This window comes from Pagrus major, chromosome 10, assembly GCF_040436345.1.
Source record: "Pagrus major chromosome 10, Pma_NU_1.0".
NCBI lineage: Eukaryota > Metazoa > Chordata > Actinopteri > Spariformes > Sparidae > Pagrus > Pagrus major.
The window spans coordinates 21985333-22007103 of NC_133224.1; the positions used below are offsets into that span (position 1 = coordinate 21985333).

At 42.7% G+C, this 21771-nt stretch overlaps 2 protein-coding genes across 3 annotated transcripts; both read right to left on the minus strand.

The window, feature by feature from the left end:
* Positions 1 to 945: 945 nt before the first annotated feature.
* On the minus strand, positions 946 to 3579 carry msantd1 (Myb/SANT-like DNA-binding domain containing 1). The gene is made up of 3 exons (XM_073475667.1): positions 3326 to 3579; positions 2953 to 3246; positions 946 to 1237 (listed from the first exon to the last, which is right to left on the minus strand). Exons 1-3 carry the CDS (start codon positions 3577 to 3579, stop codon positions 946 to 948), a joined length of 840 nt encoding a protein of 279 aa, XP_073331768.1.
* Positions 3580 to 8157: 4578 nt separating this feature from the next.
* dtx4a (deltex 4, E3 ubiquitin ligase a) lies at positions 8158 to 21752 on the minus strand. 2 transcript variants are annotated; one of them, XM_073474424.1, is made up of 9 exons: positions 21580 to 21752; positions 20800 to 21014; positions 17850 to 19032; positions 10240 to 10301; positions 9847 to 10008; positions 9689 to 9750; positions 9213 to 9533; positions 9038 to 9127; positions 8158 to 8955 (listed from the first exon to the last, which is right to left on the minus strand). In XM_073474424.1, the coding sequence occupies exons 2-9, from the start codon at positions 21005 to 21007 to the stop codon at positions 8725 to 8727; spliced, it is 2319 nt and encodes a 772-aa protein (XP_073330525.1). In that variant the 5' UTR covers positions 21008 to 21014; positions 21580 to 21752; the 3' UTR covers positions 8158 to 8724. The 2 variants fall into 2 exon arrangements, with proteins under 2 accessions (XP_073330525.1, XP_073330526.1); XM_073474425.1 differs by lacking the exon at positions 21580 to 21752 and adding an exon at positions 21225 to 21238.
* Positions 21753 to 21771: the final 19 nt, after the last annotated feature.

Below are 21771 nucleotides of genomic sequence, written 5' to 3' on the forward strand. Positions count from 1 at the left end.
AGAACTGCTATTGAGCACAAAAAAGACATGTCTGAGGGCTGACAGCTCCTTTCCTATCACTTCAATAACAGCAGGGATTATTGCCTCAACTCCTGGTTCATAATGCTACTAATTGCCCTGTTGTGGCATCAAACCTTCCCAACTTGGAATTATCTTGGCACAGAGAAAAGATGAAGTGAAAAGATACATCCGTTTTTGCAAGGATGTTGTTCCCACTGGGATTTGAATGGGTACTTGACAAATAATCAAGAAAGATACAATACAATTATCCTCAAAATGCAAACTCTGAAAAGTTGTAGCCTGATTTACGGTAGATGCTTAAGTGGCACTGTCATTATGGTTATTAACATCTTCATCATCATCAAATACGATTTTCAGGCTAATGACACCTTCAGAAATCGTAACAGCATATTTTTTTAACTCTCTATACCAGTGAAAAGAGCTATACGGTACTTTGACATATGCAACATGATAAACCTTAAAGGTGCAATATGTAAGATTTGGCCAACTGTCGAAATCACATTCAAAACAAAAAGGCTGTGGCAATTTACCAGAGTAACCGCTAACTCCCGCTAACTGTCACTGCCGTTAGCTAGTTAGCTCGGTAAGCCATGCCTCTAGCAGTCCAGACAGGGAGCTCAGAGCACTAGGGTAGTGCTGGTGTGCACAGGAGCTTTGGAAAGGACAGGCTGGAGCTTGCTGGTTAGCATGCTAACATCAATAGACATCCCTGCAACACAATACATGGATGTCATGATGTCAAAATTGCTATTTTTTCACTTTTTTTAATTTTCAAATGTTTTCAACTAAAAATCTTACATACTACACCTTTAACAATGTTCAATGTTAAACTAAAAGCCATAATAAATATACTTTTGTATTTTGGCTTCAATGAGGCTATAGGTGAGGCCATGATCTTTTCCAGACAACCATAACTCTCACACTTCATGGCTTCCCTGGATCTTTGACCCCGCCCTGACCCCATGATGCTGACGTGGCGGAGGGAGGCTGGATCATCTTCTCCAGAAGGTTCATCATACGCTCCTGCAGCTGCAGACACTGGACCTGGAGGAGGTTCTGTTGGTGCATGGCTCGACGGACCTCCCTGCACGTCTCCTCTATAGCCCGACTCGACCTCTTCTGCTGATGCAACATGGCCTGCATCACCCGCAGTTTCTTTCTCTTTATGGACAGGTGCTTGTTTGAACGCCTTTTCCTGGCTGACGTAGGGTGTGAGCTGGGCGAACAGAGAATGGACCATTTAGAGCAGGCAGCATATTGTAATACGAGATCACCTCTGGGCTCGAGAGGTCATCATTGGTCCTACGATCTAAACATCAAACTAAAGTACCAGAAGTATTTTAAAAGCAATGGAACACTAAATAAACTAAATAGAGTGCTGTAACGTCAGGTCCCTGCAACTCAGCTAATGGATTTTCTGAATGGATCTTCGGTGAACTGCCTGAAATAAGGTCTGTGTTTGACATAAGCTTAAAATATTTTCACGTTTTGTTCTACGATATAAAACACATACCCCATGTTTAAATTAAAAAGCACTTATGTGTCGGATGAGGCGGTTGCTAACAAGAGGCTAAATGAGATTACAGAGGTTGTTGGGCACATTAAACATCATTACGCCGGACACGGAGACTCATCTACTCAGTAGACCGTCTTTGAAGGAGGACCTTTGTTGCAAACTATTCTAATTTTAAATTTACAACTTGTAGATTGATCAGTTTATAGTATAGCATAGTGTAAGTGGTAGTGGTAGTGACCTTGAAGTCATGCAACCACGATGTAGGCTAGTTTCTTTATAGCCTAACGTTAGCTTTTTACTTCTAGTGATGTAATTTATGCTCCAAAAATTGCGGTGTTCATCTGTGAAGATTATCTTGCTGAGCAAAGCTTGTAAGTATCATAAACTTGTGTTTGCCACAGAGCTTATTTTCTGCAATAATCCAAAATCCAATTAAAAAATCCCGTAGGCTTTTTGTCGATGTTTACTTCAGGGTTAGCCTACAAAAACACGTCATCCCTGCATTGGCTTTGTTCTAACACTAGACTGCCCGACAAAAGCCAAAATGAAGTTACTGCATGTTAAGTATAAAGTTATGACTGGATCTAAAAAAAAGTTCAAACCAAACAGTCAACTATACAGCTAAAACAAGAGCAAAAGCTAAACCTAGCTAAAGAACATCACGGCAAAGTTAGCCCTGGCTAAAGCTCGATCCTTTCTTTGTCTCATAATGTATAATTTCAGTGAAAACAGTGTGTAAAAATACAGCTTGACACAAAACCAAACACTAAACTAGGCTACACACCAGACACTTCCAGCCTTGCCTGTGCTAAAGCTAAAGTTAGGCTACTTCATTTGTTCCGTTAGCTGTTTCCTGTCATTGAAATACATCAATTTTGATAAACTAACATCATGGCAATAATGTTTGTTACCCACACAGAGAAGGCAGCAGCTGTAGCTGTTTTACTCTCAGTCATGGAGAATAAAAACAGCTGAACTACTCCTGCTAATAAGGTACTAGCCTAGCTTAGCTGAGTAGCAGTTACTGCCATCTAGTTAAGCTTTTGACTCTCGTGGAATTCGTGATTAGGTGTGGTTACGCTACTTTCAAATCACATATTAATGAAATTGCAAATCATTATAGTCACTTCAAGGTAATTATTAACAGATGGTAGATGGAGAAGAGCATGTGAATCTTGTGTTTCCAATTATATTCCCTGACGTTCTATTGTAAAATACAATAAATTACACATGCAACAGGAAACACTGCGGAGTAAAGCCTTTTAAGGCCAGTATGTCAGCTGAGTTGAGGAGGAACAACTTTGGTGGATCCCTTCCATCAAACAAAAGAATACAAAGGTCATTACCGTTATCAATGATACACGCACACATAGCTACACACCCTCACCACATGTGTCTTGTGTAGTTCCTGTTACCTGGAGCCCTGTGTGTGCTCACTGTCAGAGCTCAAAGAGTCCAGCTCTTGTTTTATCTCCATCTCATCTGAGGAGCCTGTGTACTCTGGCAGGAATCCCATCATCCCCTCCTCTGAGAGGGGCACCAGGTTGTCTGTGGACTGGGAGGAAGTGGAGGGACCTGCAGTGGAGGCCTGGAACTCCAGCGAGTTCACCCGTCCGTTCTCCAGTGGCTTGGAGAGGATCTTCTCGATGGGCTTATAATACGGCCAGTCCGGCGTCTCCCCACCTTCACCGACCGTGGTTTTCAAACGCCTGTTGGATCAAAAATAAATGTTTAAAATCATGCAACAGCTGGAGATTGAGGTCATAACTTTGGATTTGGTGCACTTGCCTGTACTGGAAAGACATGTTGGTGATTTTCATCTTGATCTCCTCTTTGAAACGCTGCTCTCCGGTCAGCTGGAAAAACCTCTGGGACATCTTCTCGTAAACCTTAGCGTTCCTCTTGCTCATTTTCAGTTCGTTGTGGTGTTCCTCCCACACGTACAGGAGGGCTTTCATTTCACCGTCGGTCCAGTTCGGGGCCCGCCTGTGCTTCTCACTGTGGCCTGGCATTAGGTAGCTGAACCCATCCTCTGATGCCATTTTTGAAACAGTTCTCTTGACTGTGGTTGCAGAGGTAGGATCTTTAGAGGTTGAATTTGAAAGTCTTTTACAGTGCTAAGAGCTGTAAGCTGAATCTGCTGCAAGGGGAGTGATATATGCAAGAAGGCACACACACCGTCCTGCCTGTGCCCTTCCCCCCTAGCCTAGCTGAAAGAGGACTCAAAATGGGGCCTAAGGCAGGAGAGGAATCCGGTTAAAAGCTTTTAGTGGCATGTGATGTCACCGTGACATCAAGTTGCCTTGGCAACAGTGAGGGAGGCCCTTCATTTTCCCTCCCTCTCCTCTTAACCACTCCCATCCGCTCTCCTTTCCCCTCCATGCTGCTCCTCCACTGGCAGCACAAAAAGCTTTTAGCTGAAAGGCGGCAGTGTGAGCGCATGAGGTTGCTGACAGTTTTGAAATATGAGCCTCTGGGGAGGAGGGAGAAAAAAAAGGAGAGCTGAGACCACGGGTATGTGTTTCCCTGGCAACAAGGCATTGGATTTGGTAGTCAGCCAACACTGTGCTTCGTTTAAAAGCTTTTAATAATAGACAAGTCATTTTGAGACGTGGAGAGGGAGGATTTGCTTTATCTGGCATGATGTGGAAGAGAGGAAAACACTTCCAGCCTGCAGTTTAGAGCTAAAAGGCAAGCGAAAGCCTTTTACTGAAAAACTGTGTTTAGGATGAAATAACAGGGGGGGAGACATCAGACAAAATGGCAACATGTGGTGATCAACCACAGGCACCCCTGCAATGGAATACAAAATGCTGACCGCTGTAATCAGCTTTCTATTCATAGCCGTGGGTTGTAGACAATGGACCCCTGCAGGAAGGATTTCTCTGACCAGGCGGAGACCCCTCCCCCCTTCGGGTCTCAGCACGGGGCGGATCTCCGTCTACCCCCATCTCGAGCATCCTAATCTGCCATGTTATGTGCATTTTTTTCCCATTGTCTCCTGCTCCCTTTCTCTCTACCTCCCTCTCCGTTCCGACCTTTCTTTCGTGGATATCCATGCACCAAAACCTCACTGTCATTTAACCAAACACACAGATGCCCAGATTCCTCTTTCTCTCTTCTTTGTCTCTCCATGTTTGTTTACGAAAAGCACAGAAATGGTCAGCATCAATGCAAGTCGTCCTTCCTCACTTCATCTTTATTAGTGCCACTAGTTGCTGTCAGTCCGGCTTAACTCAGTTCTGGCCCGATTAGACCCCCTAACCCATCTGCTCCTCAGTAACCTGACAGGCGGCGGGTGCATTTTTATGCCGCAAATTGGCAGCTTTTCCCAATCCATCACATCTGTCACTTAAGACACGTGAAGCTCGGCTGTTGCAGAAACGTAGGAGCCAATGAAAGTTGGTGTGAAAGGTCTTTTTGTGTGTTTGTTTCCTCAAGGGTGCAGTTTGAAAGCCCTGTGTCTCAAAAAGTGAAGAAATTAGATTGTTTTTATGGGGTTTATATTTATTGCTTTACCGTCTCCCTGAAGTAAACATATTGTATTTGCAGGATTGAGAAAGTTCTGTCTGTTTTTTGAGATAAATCATAAAGTAAGTCTTAAATGTGCGTGTTAAATCAATACTTCGCTGTCACAGCTACCCACTAACCCATGTCTGTTTCAGTATTGTGACTGAATCCTCTTGTTGGGGTCCACTATAATTGTGTTTAATTATCTCAGTACATGTTTTTTTTTTTTTTTTCATTCATTAAAGTAGAAGTAATCCAGTCTTCTAATCCAGGAGCCAGACTAATCTACAGATAAACTGGTCATGGGGCACTTGTGTCTAGAAGTAGAAGTCAATAATGTGGGTTTTCTATAAAAATCTAACTATATTACAAGAGTAACCAGGAACCTTTTATAGATTTCTGATTTCATCTTGCTCATAATAGAAGAAAATGTCAAAATTGTATTTACCCAATAGATTTCCAAAGATCTAACCACTATACATAGGATCAAGATGTATTAACAGCTTACTTAGTAAGCACTTGCAGAACAAACTAAACCATTTAAAATGCCAGAACTTCCTTTACATATATTGTTATTTAAAAGTGAATCTCCACTCTCAGGTTAAATTAAGATCTATATCTATATTGGGTGGGTTAATGGGTCTGAAACCTTCCTGCATCCACTGTAATTTTACTGCACATTAAAAGGTTACAATATCTAAGAATATTTAGTATTGATGCATGGTTCAGCATTTGCTAGAATTTGACTTTTATCTTTCTGTAAATATACAGCAGGATATCTTGAGTACATTAAATAGAAAAACAGATCTTTTCAGTTAGTGAAAATGTTTGTACTTCATACATACTGAACTAACTACTTAACTAAAGTATGTCCTTCAGTCCTTGTCATCAATTTATTTAATCTTTTCCTTGAAAACTTGTATAAAGGCTTGAATCAAATGAAAAGGTGGGCTCACCGCAAATTCAGTAGCTGGACAGAAATTGATTTAACAAAGCTATAAAAACCCATAGAGATGATGATGATGCAACTGCAGTGCCAGAATTTGTGGGTTTTAAACCTTTATGGGGTTATTTCATGGTCCTTGGAAAAGTCAGTCAAAGATGAAGGAAATCTTCAAAAACAGACTCATGATGCAACCACGACCAAACCAGTCGAGGAGAAATGTGATGTGAATCAAACCTACTCCATAAACTGCAGTTTCATGCTTTGTTGTATGTGGCTATGGAGTCATTTCTATGTTCCCTGGGTCCTATGTTTCCGGATTTATATGACATTTATGAAAACATGAAAAGTTCCCCCAGTTCTACATGTGTTCTCCTACATTCCTGGTATATCAGGGTCCTATGTTCCCAGGGCCTGAAGACCTTGAGAACATAAGAACTTGGGAACATAGAACCTTGGGAACATGAGGCCTTGGGGACATAGGGCCCTGAGAACACAACACCTTGGTAACATAAGAGCTTGGGAACATAGGACCCTTGGAATATAGGAGCGGTTGCGACTATATTGTTACTTGGTCTGGAATAATCAGCATAAGAAAAGGGATTTAGTTTGTTCACTTCATGGATTTATAATCAAACTACATGCCACTGCGAGCATGGTGCCTATTCAGTCCAGTGAGAATTGCTCACCTGGTGCATACGCCAAGAGAGAGTTTATAGCTTTTGCTTAACTCCCAGCTTTACATTGTGATGATGTCACAGATTTTTAAATTGCTATCCACAGCTTTAGGAAAGTTTTACTAATATAAAACCTCCATGGATCAAAAATTCATAGTGAGAGAGTCATAAGTAATCTTGTTTGCAGTTTCAGGTGTCCTGTCGACAGTTTTACAGGCGTCTGTTTTATAATGGCTACGGGGAATATCATCAAATCTCTCTGGACCGTACCCAGGTCTTAATAATAAATCATGGTTCACTTTACTTCTCTTTTTGTCTTGTGCCACTGTTACACAATGTTTTAGCACCTACCATTGTTATATATTGTGTCCACGGTGTCTGCCGTTTAATAAAAAGTTACACAGTTCCACTTAACTGTAATAAAAACGTTCACATTTATGGACTTAAATAAACATTACACAATCACCCAAACATAAAATGAAGGAGTAAACTTCTGTTTTCTCTTTGAACCTTAGAAAAACGTTTAATGCAAATTTGTGCACATAAAACACATACATACAGTACAGTGCATACATAAAGTATCATAAAGTATAAATGCTTTTAATGTTGGCCTACATTAGTATGTCAGCACACACTGTTGTGAATCTCATCTAACGTACCTCATAATAAACTGGTCCACAATGGACCGAATGCAAACTAACTGGACCACTTTGGCCAAAGCTGGATCCACAACAAGAGATAGTCTTCTGCACCTGCTCATGGCGAAAACATGATGAAAAACAACTGATGACCACATTTTGTAGTGTGATTAGAGCATTTGAGGCTGGTGTGTGTGTGTGTGTGTGGGCATATGTGTGTGTGTGTGTGTGTGTGTGTGTGTCCTACACAAAAATACAGTAGATACAAGCTGTCCGGATCATTTTGATAATAAGTAGAAAGCTCTGTGCAAATCTGAGCTCAGGCAGGAGGTCCAATCCTAGCTTTTTGAGGAATTTACTCCTCCTGGGGGGAATGGTGTAATCCATAGTAGCTTTTCCTCTATCAGTCCTTAACATTAACGCAGATACAAGAAGACATAGAAAGCTATCATTAAATGCACCCATGCTCTGAGGGCAGAACAATTAAGGAATGTCAGTTTGTGAAACTATCAAATACAAATTACTGAAAATGATTTTTTTTAAAGAAAGGGGCTGGTAAATGACATGTATAAAATGTTAGGCAAACTCCGGTACACCAGCAGCTTATCTTCACTTCACCCCAACATCTCAGTCTGTCACGCCACACCCGAAAACCAATGCAAAGAAACACAGCATATAAAACAAAATGTAAAATTAAAATATAAAAACATGATATAATGGAAACAATATTGTATAATATATCAAGTATTCATAATATACAACAATACAATTTAATCATAAAAATCAAACCTAAAAAGGAATGTAGTTCTGGAAAAGTACCACTAGAGGTCAGCAAATATTCATGCTCAGATATCCAGTTATACACTTGAAATATTTATCTGCAGTGAAAAGTTTCTTCTGCTTGTGGACTAACACCTCATAAAAACACACCGACCCCACTTACTGTCTTCAGTTTAACCTCCTTTCAGTTCCACATAGCAGCAGCAGTAGTAGTGGTAAACACTTTATCAATTCAGCAAAATTCACTTAGTTACATTCTTGATATGAAGTCTCACAGTATAAACTTTTTTTTTTTTTTTTTTTAAATCTAACACTGACTTGTATGTGCACAGTGGTCTCAAATGTCTCGCTGAGTAACATCTGCGATCGTGACACTGTTACTGCATCAGGAGGATAAAACTATTCCCCCCCGTATCGGAACTGACTCATGCAGTCAGACAGGACATTTTATTCTCAGCAAATTCTGCTGAAACACTTTCTGTAACATTCCTGTGAAGAGTTTTGTTTTGAGAAGATTTTTTCCATCTCTGGTGGGAAATGTCCTTTCTGTTCATTTGATCAGATTTTGAAAATAATTTGTCTGGATCCTCTGCCGGGATTGTGTGTTTACAGACTCCACCGTTTCTTGAATGTCTCTGTTCAGTCTCTGGGTAGACACTCCTCCTCGGTGATGCCCTGAGCTTTCAGCTCCTCGAGGACGTTGTCCAAGTGGCCGGGGTCCGGGTAGCCGTGGCCTGTCAGGTTGGAGCCGAACTCCGTCTTGTGGTGCACCTCGTTCCAGATGACCGTATCTGACTCACCGGTGGTGCTGGATGTACCCACGGAGAAAATGAGTCGGCGGTCCCACGCTACCAGGAGAAGCCTCAGAACCTGGACGAAGAGGGAGAAATCTGGTTAGGCAAGCTTGAAACCACACATGATGTTCGACATAAAGAGAGGAATTGTCGTTTACCTTGCGTCCCTTCTCGCTGTCAGGGAGGTAGCAGTGTCTGGGGAACCCGCGGGCAGTGAAGGGTTTGCCTGGATTTGGGTGCTCTGGGCCCTGAAGAGCAAGAGCAAAGTTCATAATGTCATCTGTAAACATTTCCTGTGTCCATATTAAGAAGCAAACATGGGTCAGACTTTACCTGGATGCCAGGAGGGATGTTATAAATGATACGGATGGTTTTGCAGTCAGGGTGGCCGGGTAGCGAGTGGGGGATGACGTGGTACTCCATCTTGCCCGGGGGCTGGTTGCCAGTCTTGACTCCGTAGATGGTCTTGCAGGTAGGACACTGCAGGCTGCCGTCCTTGTTGCCATTGTTGTACATGGCAACGAGGCACTGGAGGTGGTACTGGTGACCACACTGTGCCAGGCGGCCCACCGACTCAGCCCGGGAGATGCCACCAACACCGGGGCCTTTGTAGCCTGATGGTCCAGCCAGGGCCTCCATGCAGATGGTGCAGTCCTGAGATGGGAGTGCGATTTATGAATTATGCATTCTGATACAGACTGTTTTGAACATGTCTCTTTCTTCATGTTTGCTTATAATGTTTTCCTGTATATTGCAGACCCAGGGTTAGGGTTAGCCAAACTTGTCAATAAAAACCAAGGACAACTCACCTCCTCTGGGGGATTGCGGACCTTCTGAAGGTACCTCTTCACCACCTCCTCAGGGGTTTTGCCTACAAGATGGAAACACAAAGTATGACGATCTGTTTATGACCAAAATCCATGTGATGGATACTATAACTAACCTACTTTATCATCATCAAACCTACCTTTACGAGCCTGCTTCTTTGTGGTCTTGCGACAGCAGTGGCCCAGGCCGGGCACAGGCTTGATGTCACTCTTGCTGACAGGTGGAGGATGAAGCACCAGCTTGGGAGGGCGGGTCAGGCAGACAGGAAGACCTGCTGCGCTCATCAGGATGCCTGTGATGCCTGGAAACAGCCAGCAGAGGGGGGATGTGAGACAATGTATTTGAGGTTTAGTCATTGCCTGATGAGCTCTCTATCCAGGGAATTATCTATTAACCATACTTGTAAATCAGTGTCAAGTAAGTTTATTTAAAGAGCTGTGAGGTACAACTAACTTTAACAAGCAGGATGCCTCTTCAAAGCTGAATCTTATTTATCGAAGAAAGAAAGTACTGGATGTGTCGATATATTTACCTGCCAGTGCAGGGTGCACAGGGCTCGATCCATTCAGGTTCTTCACTGGAACGGTTGGCACTCTGAAACACAAGGAAAACAAACAAACATTAATCTACAGGTCACCTCAGTCCTGATCTGATGAGTCACCTGTAAACGTCACACACAGCCGGCCGCAGCATATGCTGGTGTCTATTTCACAAGATGTTAGCAGGTTAAGGAGCTTTTGCCGAGTCATGAGGGGAATCAACAACAGACTTTGCTCGTCATGACTTGACATCAGGTCCTGTAATTGCCAGACAGGACTTCCTGCTATGTAAGGCTTAAGATTAGGATGCGTATGGCAGCAGAAGACACTTGACACTTCTGAAATAAGTTATTTAGTACAGTGTATATAAATATAAGATCAGAAATTGTTGCACCAACTCTTTTTCAAGACATATTAAGATACTTGGTCTTAAAGGTGCACCACGCAGAAGAGAAAGATCTTCACTGACTGATTTTAGTTTAACAAACTAAATAAACAAACTCTTTGTTTTCATGGCTGAATAAACAAACTGATATTAAAGGACAACACAACTTGTTTATATTTGGCGGACCCTGCCACCTTTCTAGCTTCAAACAGTGTCCTGGTGACCTTATTTTCCTCTGAGAACAGCTTGTTGATTCAGTTACGGAAAACATAAATATTTATGAGTTTGTATTATGACCTCATTAATATTGTAAATATTTAAATTCTGAGTTTGTATTTCTCCTCCAAAACTACATAGTGCCCCTTTAAAATGGGGAGGTCAAACTAAATATATGGACTATATATAGACATTTAGAGGAACCTTTTGTTTTACTTTTAATTCTAAAATCCATAATTATGCCGAAGGAGCCCAAAGTATTTCTAACATGACAGCAATACACATGCCCTAATTAAATAATAATAAATAATAAAAGCCAGTCACTATAACAGTCAGAGGTGTGTACTTACGGTCTGCCAGTTTTAATAATCGTCATTTTTCCTGCTTGAAAGCACCAAAGACCAGAGACAACTCAAGATATTCCAGCAATAATTCCCACTTGTAGCTCCGCTGTACAGTAGTATGTCAGTGTGTCTCCCTCTTCGTCTGTTTATGTGCAGGTGTCACGTCTCAGTCCCTCTTTTATAGAGCTAATCCACCTGCTCCCATCTGTTGACTAAACTCTGGTTGTAGGCCAGAGATTCGTCACAGGAGGGATTACCTGTCAGTGACCATGTCACGCTGCCAGGCTGCCATAAGGTTGACAGAATGGGGCACACATGACTATATCCTAAGGTAAAGATCATAATCCGAAAACTCGGGTTTGGAAAGGATGATTTTAACACTTTGTTGCATTACACCAATCAAAGCTATCCATTTATTTCATCCTCTGAACTCCTATGATGATCGCTTTGACTGTAAATGTCGTGTGTGCACCTGCAGTCCCTCCAGATTTAAGGAAGTGCACCTTGATGACAACTTTTAAAAGAAGTCACGACATACATTTTTATGTATAGCCACCAACAAGCATTAATGCGAGGCATCGTTGCTGAAAAAGAAATTCCATAGAAGAATGTTTTTTCTAATTTAAATGGAACAGCTATCTAGTGGAGGTATTTGAGTAACACTTTATAAGAAGCATCGCTAATAAAAAGGTACATTTATAGTCAGTTAAGCTTTAGTGAACAGATATTTCACTGCTAACAAACAATGACATGCCTTATTAACTATTTATTAAGCAGTTGTAAAGGTTTATAAACATCAGTTGCAACTTTATAATGTTTATAGATGAACAACACAGTATTTATCAAACATTTATGAAGCATTATAATGCTGCAACTTTACAATAAAAAATAAAGTTTAACTAACTAAATATTCTTAATGATACTTATTATAAAGTGTTTGTTTCATTTACCTTTTTAATGTTAATGTTTTTTTTGTCATTCTTCTTCTATCTTTTTGTCTTATTGTTGCTGTATTCTTGCCTTACACATCTTGTCTCTTGATTTGTGAAATGCAAACGCTAAAATCTAAAAAAAAACTGCACTAGTGTTTATATTTCACCAGAAGTCAATTTACTGTCTTTCTCCACCTACAGTGTTGACTGTTATTTAATCACCGTTCATTTCGTTTTAATTAGGCATTTTATTTATGTATTTTTTTTACGCTGTTTGAAATATTTACGCTTTAGACATCTCTCTTTGTCTGAGTATTCTTCATGTATTATGGAGCACAAACTGCTTTTATATACTGTATATATTTATATATGTCACCATATATCGTGGTGAGTAGCAGGGTGCTCTTTATGACTTGTGTTTATCCAGATAAAATCCAAAAGCACTGGGTGGGTGATGTCAGATGTTGGTCTTTGGTTCATGCCTGTTAGTCGTGAATCAATTCACTGAACATTGCTATAAATGAAATATCTGAAGAAATATCTCAAAGAGTATGGATTCTTTTTTTTTTCTTTTTTTGGAAAACTTGTCTCAACATTACATTGAATTGACAGTAATCGAATACAGAAAGTCCGATCTTTTTTGGGCTCATTTCTGCCCTGTGTTTTCACGAGTTGGGAGATTCTCTGGGTGCATTTAAACAATGGCACAGTGACACATATAAACTCACAGTCATGAGTGTACTGTACTGTTCCTGTACCTGAAAATCTGCTTACACTGTACTCTGTTACCATCTATCTGTCACTATCTCTTTATTTGCCAACTAGTGTCCGAGCTGCCGTGTGACCTTCATGTGTAAGTGCCTTACGCGAATCAGAAAGTAGCCGCACGTGCTGCCTGACTGGATCCAACCCGTGTCAAACAGGACCACACAAGCAATATGATGAATGAGATTAAGAAGAAGGAGGTGGAAGACGGGAGAGAAAGGGTGGGAAAAAACAGCAGTGCCAGCTCGTCACGTTTCTTTGATCCCGGTTAATCTGAGCGGCATTAGAGCAGCTTCCATCTGGACCTCTGGATGATGGGAGAGCACAAGCTGTAGCATATGGCAGCGCACACGCATTCATTCACACTTAGCAGGTACAAGCTCACACCTGAAATCATGTCTGATAGAAACATAAACCCTTGAAGTAGGAGGAAAAAAGTCTGATCAGGCACAAACGGTGAAGTGCACAGCAGGTTTTGTTGCGGCGACACACTTGTAGGAATCAAAGCGGCTGCAGTGAGAAGAGAAAGGACCGCGACAGGTGTGTGGACCGAAGGCCACTCGTCACTGTGTTAATCTGTGACCCCTGTTTTGGAAACCATCTGCTCCATTTCACTGCGGGTGAACTCTCTCAGCGTGAACAATCAGCTCACCAATCTTTTTTTTTTTTTTTTTTTTAAAGACACTTAACTTACACTTACAATGATAATAAAATGACGTAATTCTGGTGATTGTCTTTTCAGAATGCTAATGTTATTTCATATTATTGTCAATATTCCAATTATAAATATATATAATTAGAGAGTTAAAAGGTCATTGCTCTTAGAAAGGGTGTACTTGCATTGTTGTGCCATTACTTTACTATTATATCAGTGGCATAAAATGGCCTTAAAATGACAGTTATATCAGTTATCGCATACCGTCCCAAAATAGTTGTTAAAGTGTCAGTTAGCAATTAGCTGGTAAATGAAGCGGAGCCGAGCGGTGGCTGCACTTTGAATTGCTTTGATGAACTTTGAGTCAGTTTTTGCTTTGATTTTACTCCAACAAACAAACACAGTTTGGTTATTTTTGCACTACTTTTGCAGTTTTTGTAAAAAAGTAACTGAAATCAACTAAATGTTAATTAAATATCAGTCACACCGAGTGAGCAGTGGGTGGTTTTGAGCTGCATTGTGTGAAGTAAAATGGACTTTTACGGGATTTTAATTACATTACTTTGTGTGTTCTAGCGTACTTGTAAGCACTTCAACTTTTTTTTGTCTGTTGCTTTTGTTTATGAATTCATTTATATTGTTTATTATTGATAATATTTGTGTTTTTGTTTTGTTTTTAAATCTAGGCATATTTTGTGCAATTATTGGGCTGGAAAACATCGAACCAATCTGGCAACACTGCAAGTGAGAAGTGCAGGACCAGCAGAATTAACAGACCACTTATAACATTATGTCAACTGATGACGGCAGTGTTTCAAAAGGCCAATAATCAAACTGTTTTCCTGATTATTATTTTCTTTAAATTATTAAAGTATATAAATGAGAGGCGTATTATATACAAGCTACATGTACTTGTACAGATTTAAATGATAAAAATATACTATAGGGGTGTTTCCCTCCACTGCCCCAGTCCTCCTGTGGCGCCAGTTATGAATTTAAGGATTAAGCAACACGATGATGACAGCAGGAGCATTAAGAGGAGACAGTAGGAGAAAAGAAGGGCGAGCAGCAGAGGGAATCCCACACTGACGGGATCAGAGAGGCTCTTGTTAGCCTGTGACGTTGGTTGTTTTACTGCAGCAGCAGGTGCTCTCACCTGATATGTTGAAAGAATGGGTCAGTCACACAGCTCACCTGACACAAAATACAGAGATTACCGAAGCAGGAATATTAAGCCTCTGGTATTTGGTATAAATCTGAGGCTTAGCTGGATTGCTAATGCGAGGATTCAGAAAGCCGGGGTGCTCTGTTGGGGCAATGTTGGGTTGGCAAATTATCCTCAACATGTGGCGGTTTAATCACAGTACAAGCAGCCAAGTCCATGCAGGCCTGCAATCAAACACAAAGCGACTGCGCCTGTTTGAATAATGCAGGATGCACATGAATTGCAGAATCTCTCGTGTGCTATACTTGAAATAACTGCATGACAAAAGAAATCTAGAGCGCCCCAGTAACATCTCTTTCAGTGAGACAAAATGACTGTGAGGCCAATGATATAAAAAGAACAGCTATAATTGGAACATGATGAAATTTAGACGCCGCGCTCACAACAATGTCACAAACACACCCAGCTGCAGAACAGAGAGTATGAGCACAGAAGTCTTCTCTGAAACGTCCGTGAGCCTGACCACAGACATCCTGCTAACCAGCGCCCTCTGGCTGTGACACCCGGATACTGTGACTTCCTGCTTTCATCAACATTCACTAATGCTGACACCAAAAGGCAACACAGTCGCACATTGAGTCTTTGGGTGTTGATTGACTCGCACATATTTACCTAAACCTCTTCTGCTTTTTTTAAGTTTACTCTAGTAAGTTGTCTCTCTCATTATCTCTCAGCTCATCGGTGAGAGGTTGTCGAATACTCCCATCACACGTGGTTGAAACTCTTCAAAGAAAAAATATTTTGTTGAAACATCCAGTTGAAACTAATAAGTAAAACATAGTTTTGAGTGGAGAGGGGCTTTAAAAAGGGGCAAAATGCAGGAGTTTTGATTGAAAACATTCAAAATTTAGAAGGCCATTATGTTTGAATTGGCCACCTGTTGAATTCATCCTCAAAACAAACAGGGGGCAGCAACACCAGAGTAACCGCTAGATGCTGTCAACTGTGCTAGCTAGCTGCCTTTAGCTAGTTAGCTCAGTAAGCCCTGCAGCTAGCAGTCCGGACTGGGAGCTCCGAGGGCAGGGAGGCTGTTGGTGTTTACACCACAAGCCCACAGGCTTTGGACTGGGACGGACAGTGGCTAGCTGGTTAGCATGCTTACTTCAGTAGATATCTCTGCAACACAATAAAGAGACATTATAATGTAAGCAGGGTTATTAGTTTACATTGTGTTGATAATTTTCGGCACTTTTTTAACTAAAAATTGAACATATTGCAACTTTAACTAAAAATAATCAACATAATGTGAACAAAAAGCAGTTTTGACATTATGATGTCTGTGTATTGACATATATAATGCTCAAATATCTACTGAAGTTAGCTTGCTAACCAGCTAGCTCCGTCCTGGTCCAAAGCTCCTGAGCCAGCGGTGTAAACACTAGCACTCCCCTAGCATCAGAGGTCCGAGTCAGAACTACTAGCTGCACAGCTAACTGAGCTAACTAGCTAAGGGCAGCTAGAGTTAGTGAATTTACATATTGCACCTTTAATGTTAGCATGCTAATGTTCTGCTAACACTTTTCAGGCTAAAGTAAGAACAGTAAGTAAGGATAGTAAGAACAATAACACTAAACCTAAGTTATTACTATCAACATCTCTCAAGATAGCTGGTGACAACAACTAGCTGCACCGTTAGCACTGTTATTAGCACGATGGGCAGAATGCAGATACACCCCTCTACATACTAAGGCCAAAAGCCCACAAGACCCTTATTTTTTGTATGTTTTTATGTCGAGATCGTGCACAAACTAAAAGAGAAATCTCCAGTACAAGAAGACGAGTGATGAAAATATCAAGCTTTCCATAACAATGGAGACATCCCAGATGTTACAGACACATTCCAGATGGGGTTTGCTGAGTAAAACCTGTGGGCGCGTCTTTTCTTTGTTAGGAGTGTGTGTATGTGAAGCAAGTTCATCATTAAGTGGTCACACGACAAATGTCTGGAATGTGAAACACTTGTGAGGCTCGTTCGGTGTGAATGCTCTTCATTGTTTTTCCATTGAAATGAATGAGCCTGATGGACTTTGTCTCAAAGATTAAAGGCTTGTGAATGCTAATGAGCGCTCATGTCAGACACTGTGTAATGAGGGCTTCAATCAAATGAGGAATTCCTGTCTCAATCAATTTCCTTGCATATCCTGTTTAGTTGGTCTCATTTTGTTTCATATATAGTGTATTGATTAGGGAGGTAGTCTGTGGAGATGCTGTTTGACCGTAATAGAAATCCTGAATCAGCTGGCATTCAAACTCGATTATTATATACACATTATACCCGTCATAGTTAGCAGACTGTGGCAAATGTTAAAAAGGTGCAATATGTAAGAATTTTAATTGAAAACATTCAAAATGTAACAAAAAATATCAACAGAATGTGAAGAAATAATAGTTTTGACATTATGTCATCTGTGTTTTCTGTTGCAGAGATCTCTATCTAAATTAGCATGCTAACCAGCTAGCCCCCGGCCTGGCCCAAAGCTCCTGTGCTAGCTAAACTCCAACACTCCCCCGGTGCTCCGAGCTCAGTTTTGACAGCAACTGCATGGCAAAGTGAGCTAATGAGCTAAAAGAAGCTGCAGTTAATGGTTACTCTGGTGATATGCTGCCCCCTATTTGTTTTTAAATCATATCATCATATCATCCTCCAAAACCTTTAAGGCCTCAAATGCTCCACTGTGTTCACCAGCTAGTAGCTAACTTTATTTCAGTAGAACGCAATGGATTTTTAGAACTACTTGATCTGAAAACAGCTGCGTGCTGCAGTTGGAAATGAAATTGCGTAGTAAGACTGAACAAAAGCAGTAAAGTTGTGGGTCAGAAAACCAAAACAACGTGCTGAAAGTCACTAAAACAGTCTTTTTAGAGCTGAGATAAACTGCAACTAAAAATATTGATTATTGATTTAAACTTAAAGGACAACAAGCTACAAATTGTCTAATTCAGTTGTAACAATTTAGATTTCTTCCTTTTTTGAAGGGATGTACATCTTGCTTAAATATGCTCTATTAGAAATACACACACTTTAAAGGTTTTGTGATATTTGGGTGAACTCACACACTCCTACAGTGGTTGTCTACTCACCCAGAGGCGATAAGGGCACGTGACTGAGCCATGGCGATACGCTGCAGTGCAGGTCGGCTAAGCCCTGCGAGGCTGGACCGGGGTGGCAGAGGGGCTGCGCAGGCAGCAGCACCAGATGAAGACACTGGGCCCAGGACGCGGGCAGAAGGCGAGGGCGTGCAGGTGGAGGCAGCCGTGGAGATGAGAGGAGGGCCTGGAACGGGCACTGAAGGGGCGGAACAGGAAGCAGACAGGGAGGACGAAGTGGAGGGTTGAGGTGGGGAGATGGCGGGTGGTGAGAGCGTGGTGGAGGGTGGAGGAGGAGGTGGTGGAGGAGGGGGGAGAGGTGGCGGAGGGGGGCGGGTGGAGGAGATGGAGAGGGCGGCGGTAGCTGAGCCAAGGAGGGAAAGAGAGTGGGCATAGCCTCCTCCGAAACCGAGGCTGGAACTGCCAACGCCGCTACCACCGATGATACCAAGACCTCCTGGACCACCCATACCACCCACACTGAAGCCACCTGTCGCCCCAACTATGGACGTCCTGTGAGGGGAATATGAGCGTGACAGGGAGGGAGGCCGAGGGAGGGTTAGTGAGTACGACCCTCCTGGGATAGGGTGACTGCTGATTTTGGGACTAGGTGGCTTGGTCTGTGGCGGCCTCCGACCCAGAGTGTGAGCAGTCGACATGGCGCCCGCTTTGACGCTGAGCACCAACATACACTGCTGACAGGCGCAGGGCTGTCCCAAGGACGTGATGGCCGAGGCAGGGAGCGCCCCACTGGGGTACGCGCTCCCGTTTCCTGTCCCGCTGCTGCTCATCCTGATCCCCATGCCCACTCCGGATACATCCACGCCGAGCAGTCCTCCATGGCTGGGCATGGACATGGGCCCCCAGGCGTGGTGGGATTTAGGCAGGGGCCCGGACACCAGCGGGTAAGCCAGGTCGGAGCGGCGCTGGATGCGTCGGCAGCGCTGCGTCTGTCCATTGATTTGGGTCATGCTTTCGAAGTCAATGAGGTAGCAGAAACCCAGCGGCGCCAGGTCCAGCCAGGGCTGCTGCCGATCGCGTGCCGCCTGGATGGCGATGCCCACCTCCGTGTCGTACGCCGTCCAACTTCCAGCGTCGTTCTCCCACTCCCACAACCAGCCCTGGCCTGGCGCTGAGGTGGGGTCGTAGAAGCTACGTCGTACCGGTCGAAGGGTACCTGAGGCAGGGATTAAGGAGTCAGAGCAATGCTAAAGATTCATGCACATTATTAGATTTTGAGAGGAGAGAGATTTTGAGTTTGGGCTTCCTCCATGTCAGGAGATTTCTAAACATCTGAAAGATTTCTACTGTAACAATAAAGTTTGAGCATCTTTGTTTCTCGACTCCAGCTACGATCATGCTGCTCGGTGATGAGAAGTAGATGCAATAGGAGGTATGAGACTGACTGTGGCACTATTTGCCGTCGACGAGTAGATTGCAACCCTAACAAATTCAACATGTCTGTGTTTGCTTGCTAAGAATTTGGGCAAACAGGTTTCCCCTGGTAACAGCACATAGTGTGCTGAATTCTGATTGGCTGGCAGCCTTGATCCGACCCAAAGCTGGCTGTGTTTGCTTTCCCAGGGTGCCCAGAGAAACTCTACAGAGTCTTCATACTGTAAAGCCCTCACATATCTAATCCTGAAACACACAAAGACTTCACAAAGTAAAAGTCACTTCACATGTACATTAAACAGTTTAGGCTTCAGTTAAATGTGCAAATGAACAGTGCAATTAAGCATCTGAAGTACGAGGCATCTGAGAAACAATCAAAAATAGTTCTTTTGAATCTGTGCCATACAGTATGTGTGACACAGACATTTAACAAGACAACAGAGGAGTTCATTCATGAAATCTGCTCCCATCGACCCCATTTTATCAATGACCTCAGACTCCTGAAATTCCTCCCCACCCTTCTCCATCCCCCTCCTCCACCTCCCTTTCTCCTATTTAGACTGGGACACCCTGCCTTGCCTCTCTCACCAATTCAGCTTCTGCTGGGTTTGGAAAAACAAACTGCACAAAGGCTTTTGTCAGCCAATGTTGAGAGAAAGAAGGGAAACGTTGGGGTCTCTGCCAAAGTTGGAGTCTGACGACTGACAATTCCCTGCTTTGTCTCGCACTTCTCTCCTTGCCTCTCTTTTACGGAGCTTTGACTCGTGAAAGATGACTTCTTGTGTCCTTATTCTGCCATAAGGACAGCAGTATTGAAGCTGAGGTTTGCAGATGATTTCTAGTCTGTGGCTGGGACATTTTAGCTGCTGCTATGCAAACACACAGGTCCATGACTCATTTCACCACTGACACCTTTTAAAATCACAGACACACAAAATCTCTCCTTTAAAAGGGCACTATGTCGTTTTGGGGCAGAAATTCAAACTCAGAATTTTATTATTTACAATATTAATGAGGTAACAATACAAACTCCGAAATATCTATTTGAATAAACAAGCGGTTCTCAGAGGAAAATAAGGTCAAACACTGTTTGAAGCTGGAAAGGTGGCGGGTCCGCCAAACATAAACAAAGTAAAACAGTATGAAATTGTGTTGTTCTTCACGGTCAGTTTGTTCGTTCAGTTTATTCAGTCATGAAAAGAAGAGTTTGTTTATTTAGTTTGTTTAGGCGTAAACATCTGATTAAAATTCCCTCCCCAAAACTACATAGAGACCCTTTAAATTCACACACACACACACACACACACACACACACCATCTCTCCTTTAATTTCTCTTGTAACCAGACAGCTGAAATGTCACCTAATGGGAGACAAGATCTGGGGATCTAAAATAAAGACATATAAAAGGTAGTAACTTCTAGAGCTGAATGATGAGCGAGGCTTGCACAGATAAAGTAGACACACACGAGCAGTGAAAAGGCCTCCACCTCAGGCCCGGCTACACCGCTACACCCTCCGCCGTGTGTCTCCCCCCCCTTTGCTCCTCACCTGTGTCTTGTCGGAACTGGTGCATGGAATGCAAATCGATGATGTAGGGCGAGAGGCGAGAGTCCACCTGGCCGAGGACAACACTACCACACCGCGGGTCGCTCCGGATGACTGCCTCGATGTGATGACAGACAGCCGGGCTGTAGGGCCGCCAGCGTCCGTGCTCGTTCAGCCATTCCCATACCACTACGGCGGATGCTAGTAACATCCTACTCCTGCAAAGATGAAAAAATAACACTGACAACACGGTGGCATATATGAAAGCGATGGGGCGACGGGCATTTAAAGATACCCTGCTGCCGCTCCGCCGTGCATCCCTGCGCACAGCGGCGCTGCATCCATCTTGGACAGTTTGCAACCCAGATGTGTCTCCTATCTGTGGATATAAATATATATATTGGGATGACACTACATGCAAAGCGTACCTTCCATGTTTGTAGTTTCGGTTATGCAGCAATTAGTAGGTCCCTTTATCGCACGGAGAGGATACAGAGCGTTTCAGGGCGCAAAGCCTTGCAGGATGGTTGCATTTTACTCCCTATGCAGATGAGTGACGTCTACTGAAATCATTTCTCCGGCACAATCAAGTTAGGGTGAGAGGAGAAAATGCAACTTGGATGCTCGCGGTGGTGCGGCACTGGTGAAGTAGGTTACTGTGACAGGCTGGCTTCGACCGCGCAGTGCGAGGCTGCGATTGTGTGTGTTTTGAGCAAAATCTGTGCTGAATGTGGAGGAGGAGGAAAGTGATGCGGGAAAAACGAGAATAAGTTGAATATTTACCAGATTGATCGGCTCCGGTGTCTCCAGTCAAATCACTGCTCTGTAGAACAGTTTTAGATCCATCTGTCACTGTGAGAATGTCTCGTCTTCAGGTGAAATCCCGGAGTTGTGCTTACATAATTGATGAATGATGTGTCTCCACAGCTCTGTTTGATCCACTTTTACTCGAGCTCACTCAGGATACACTCAGAC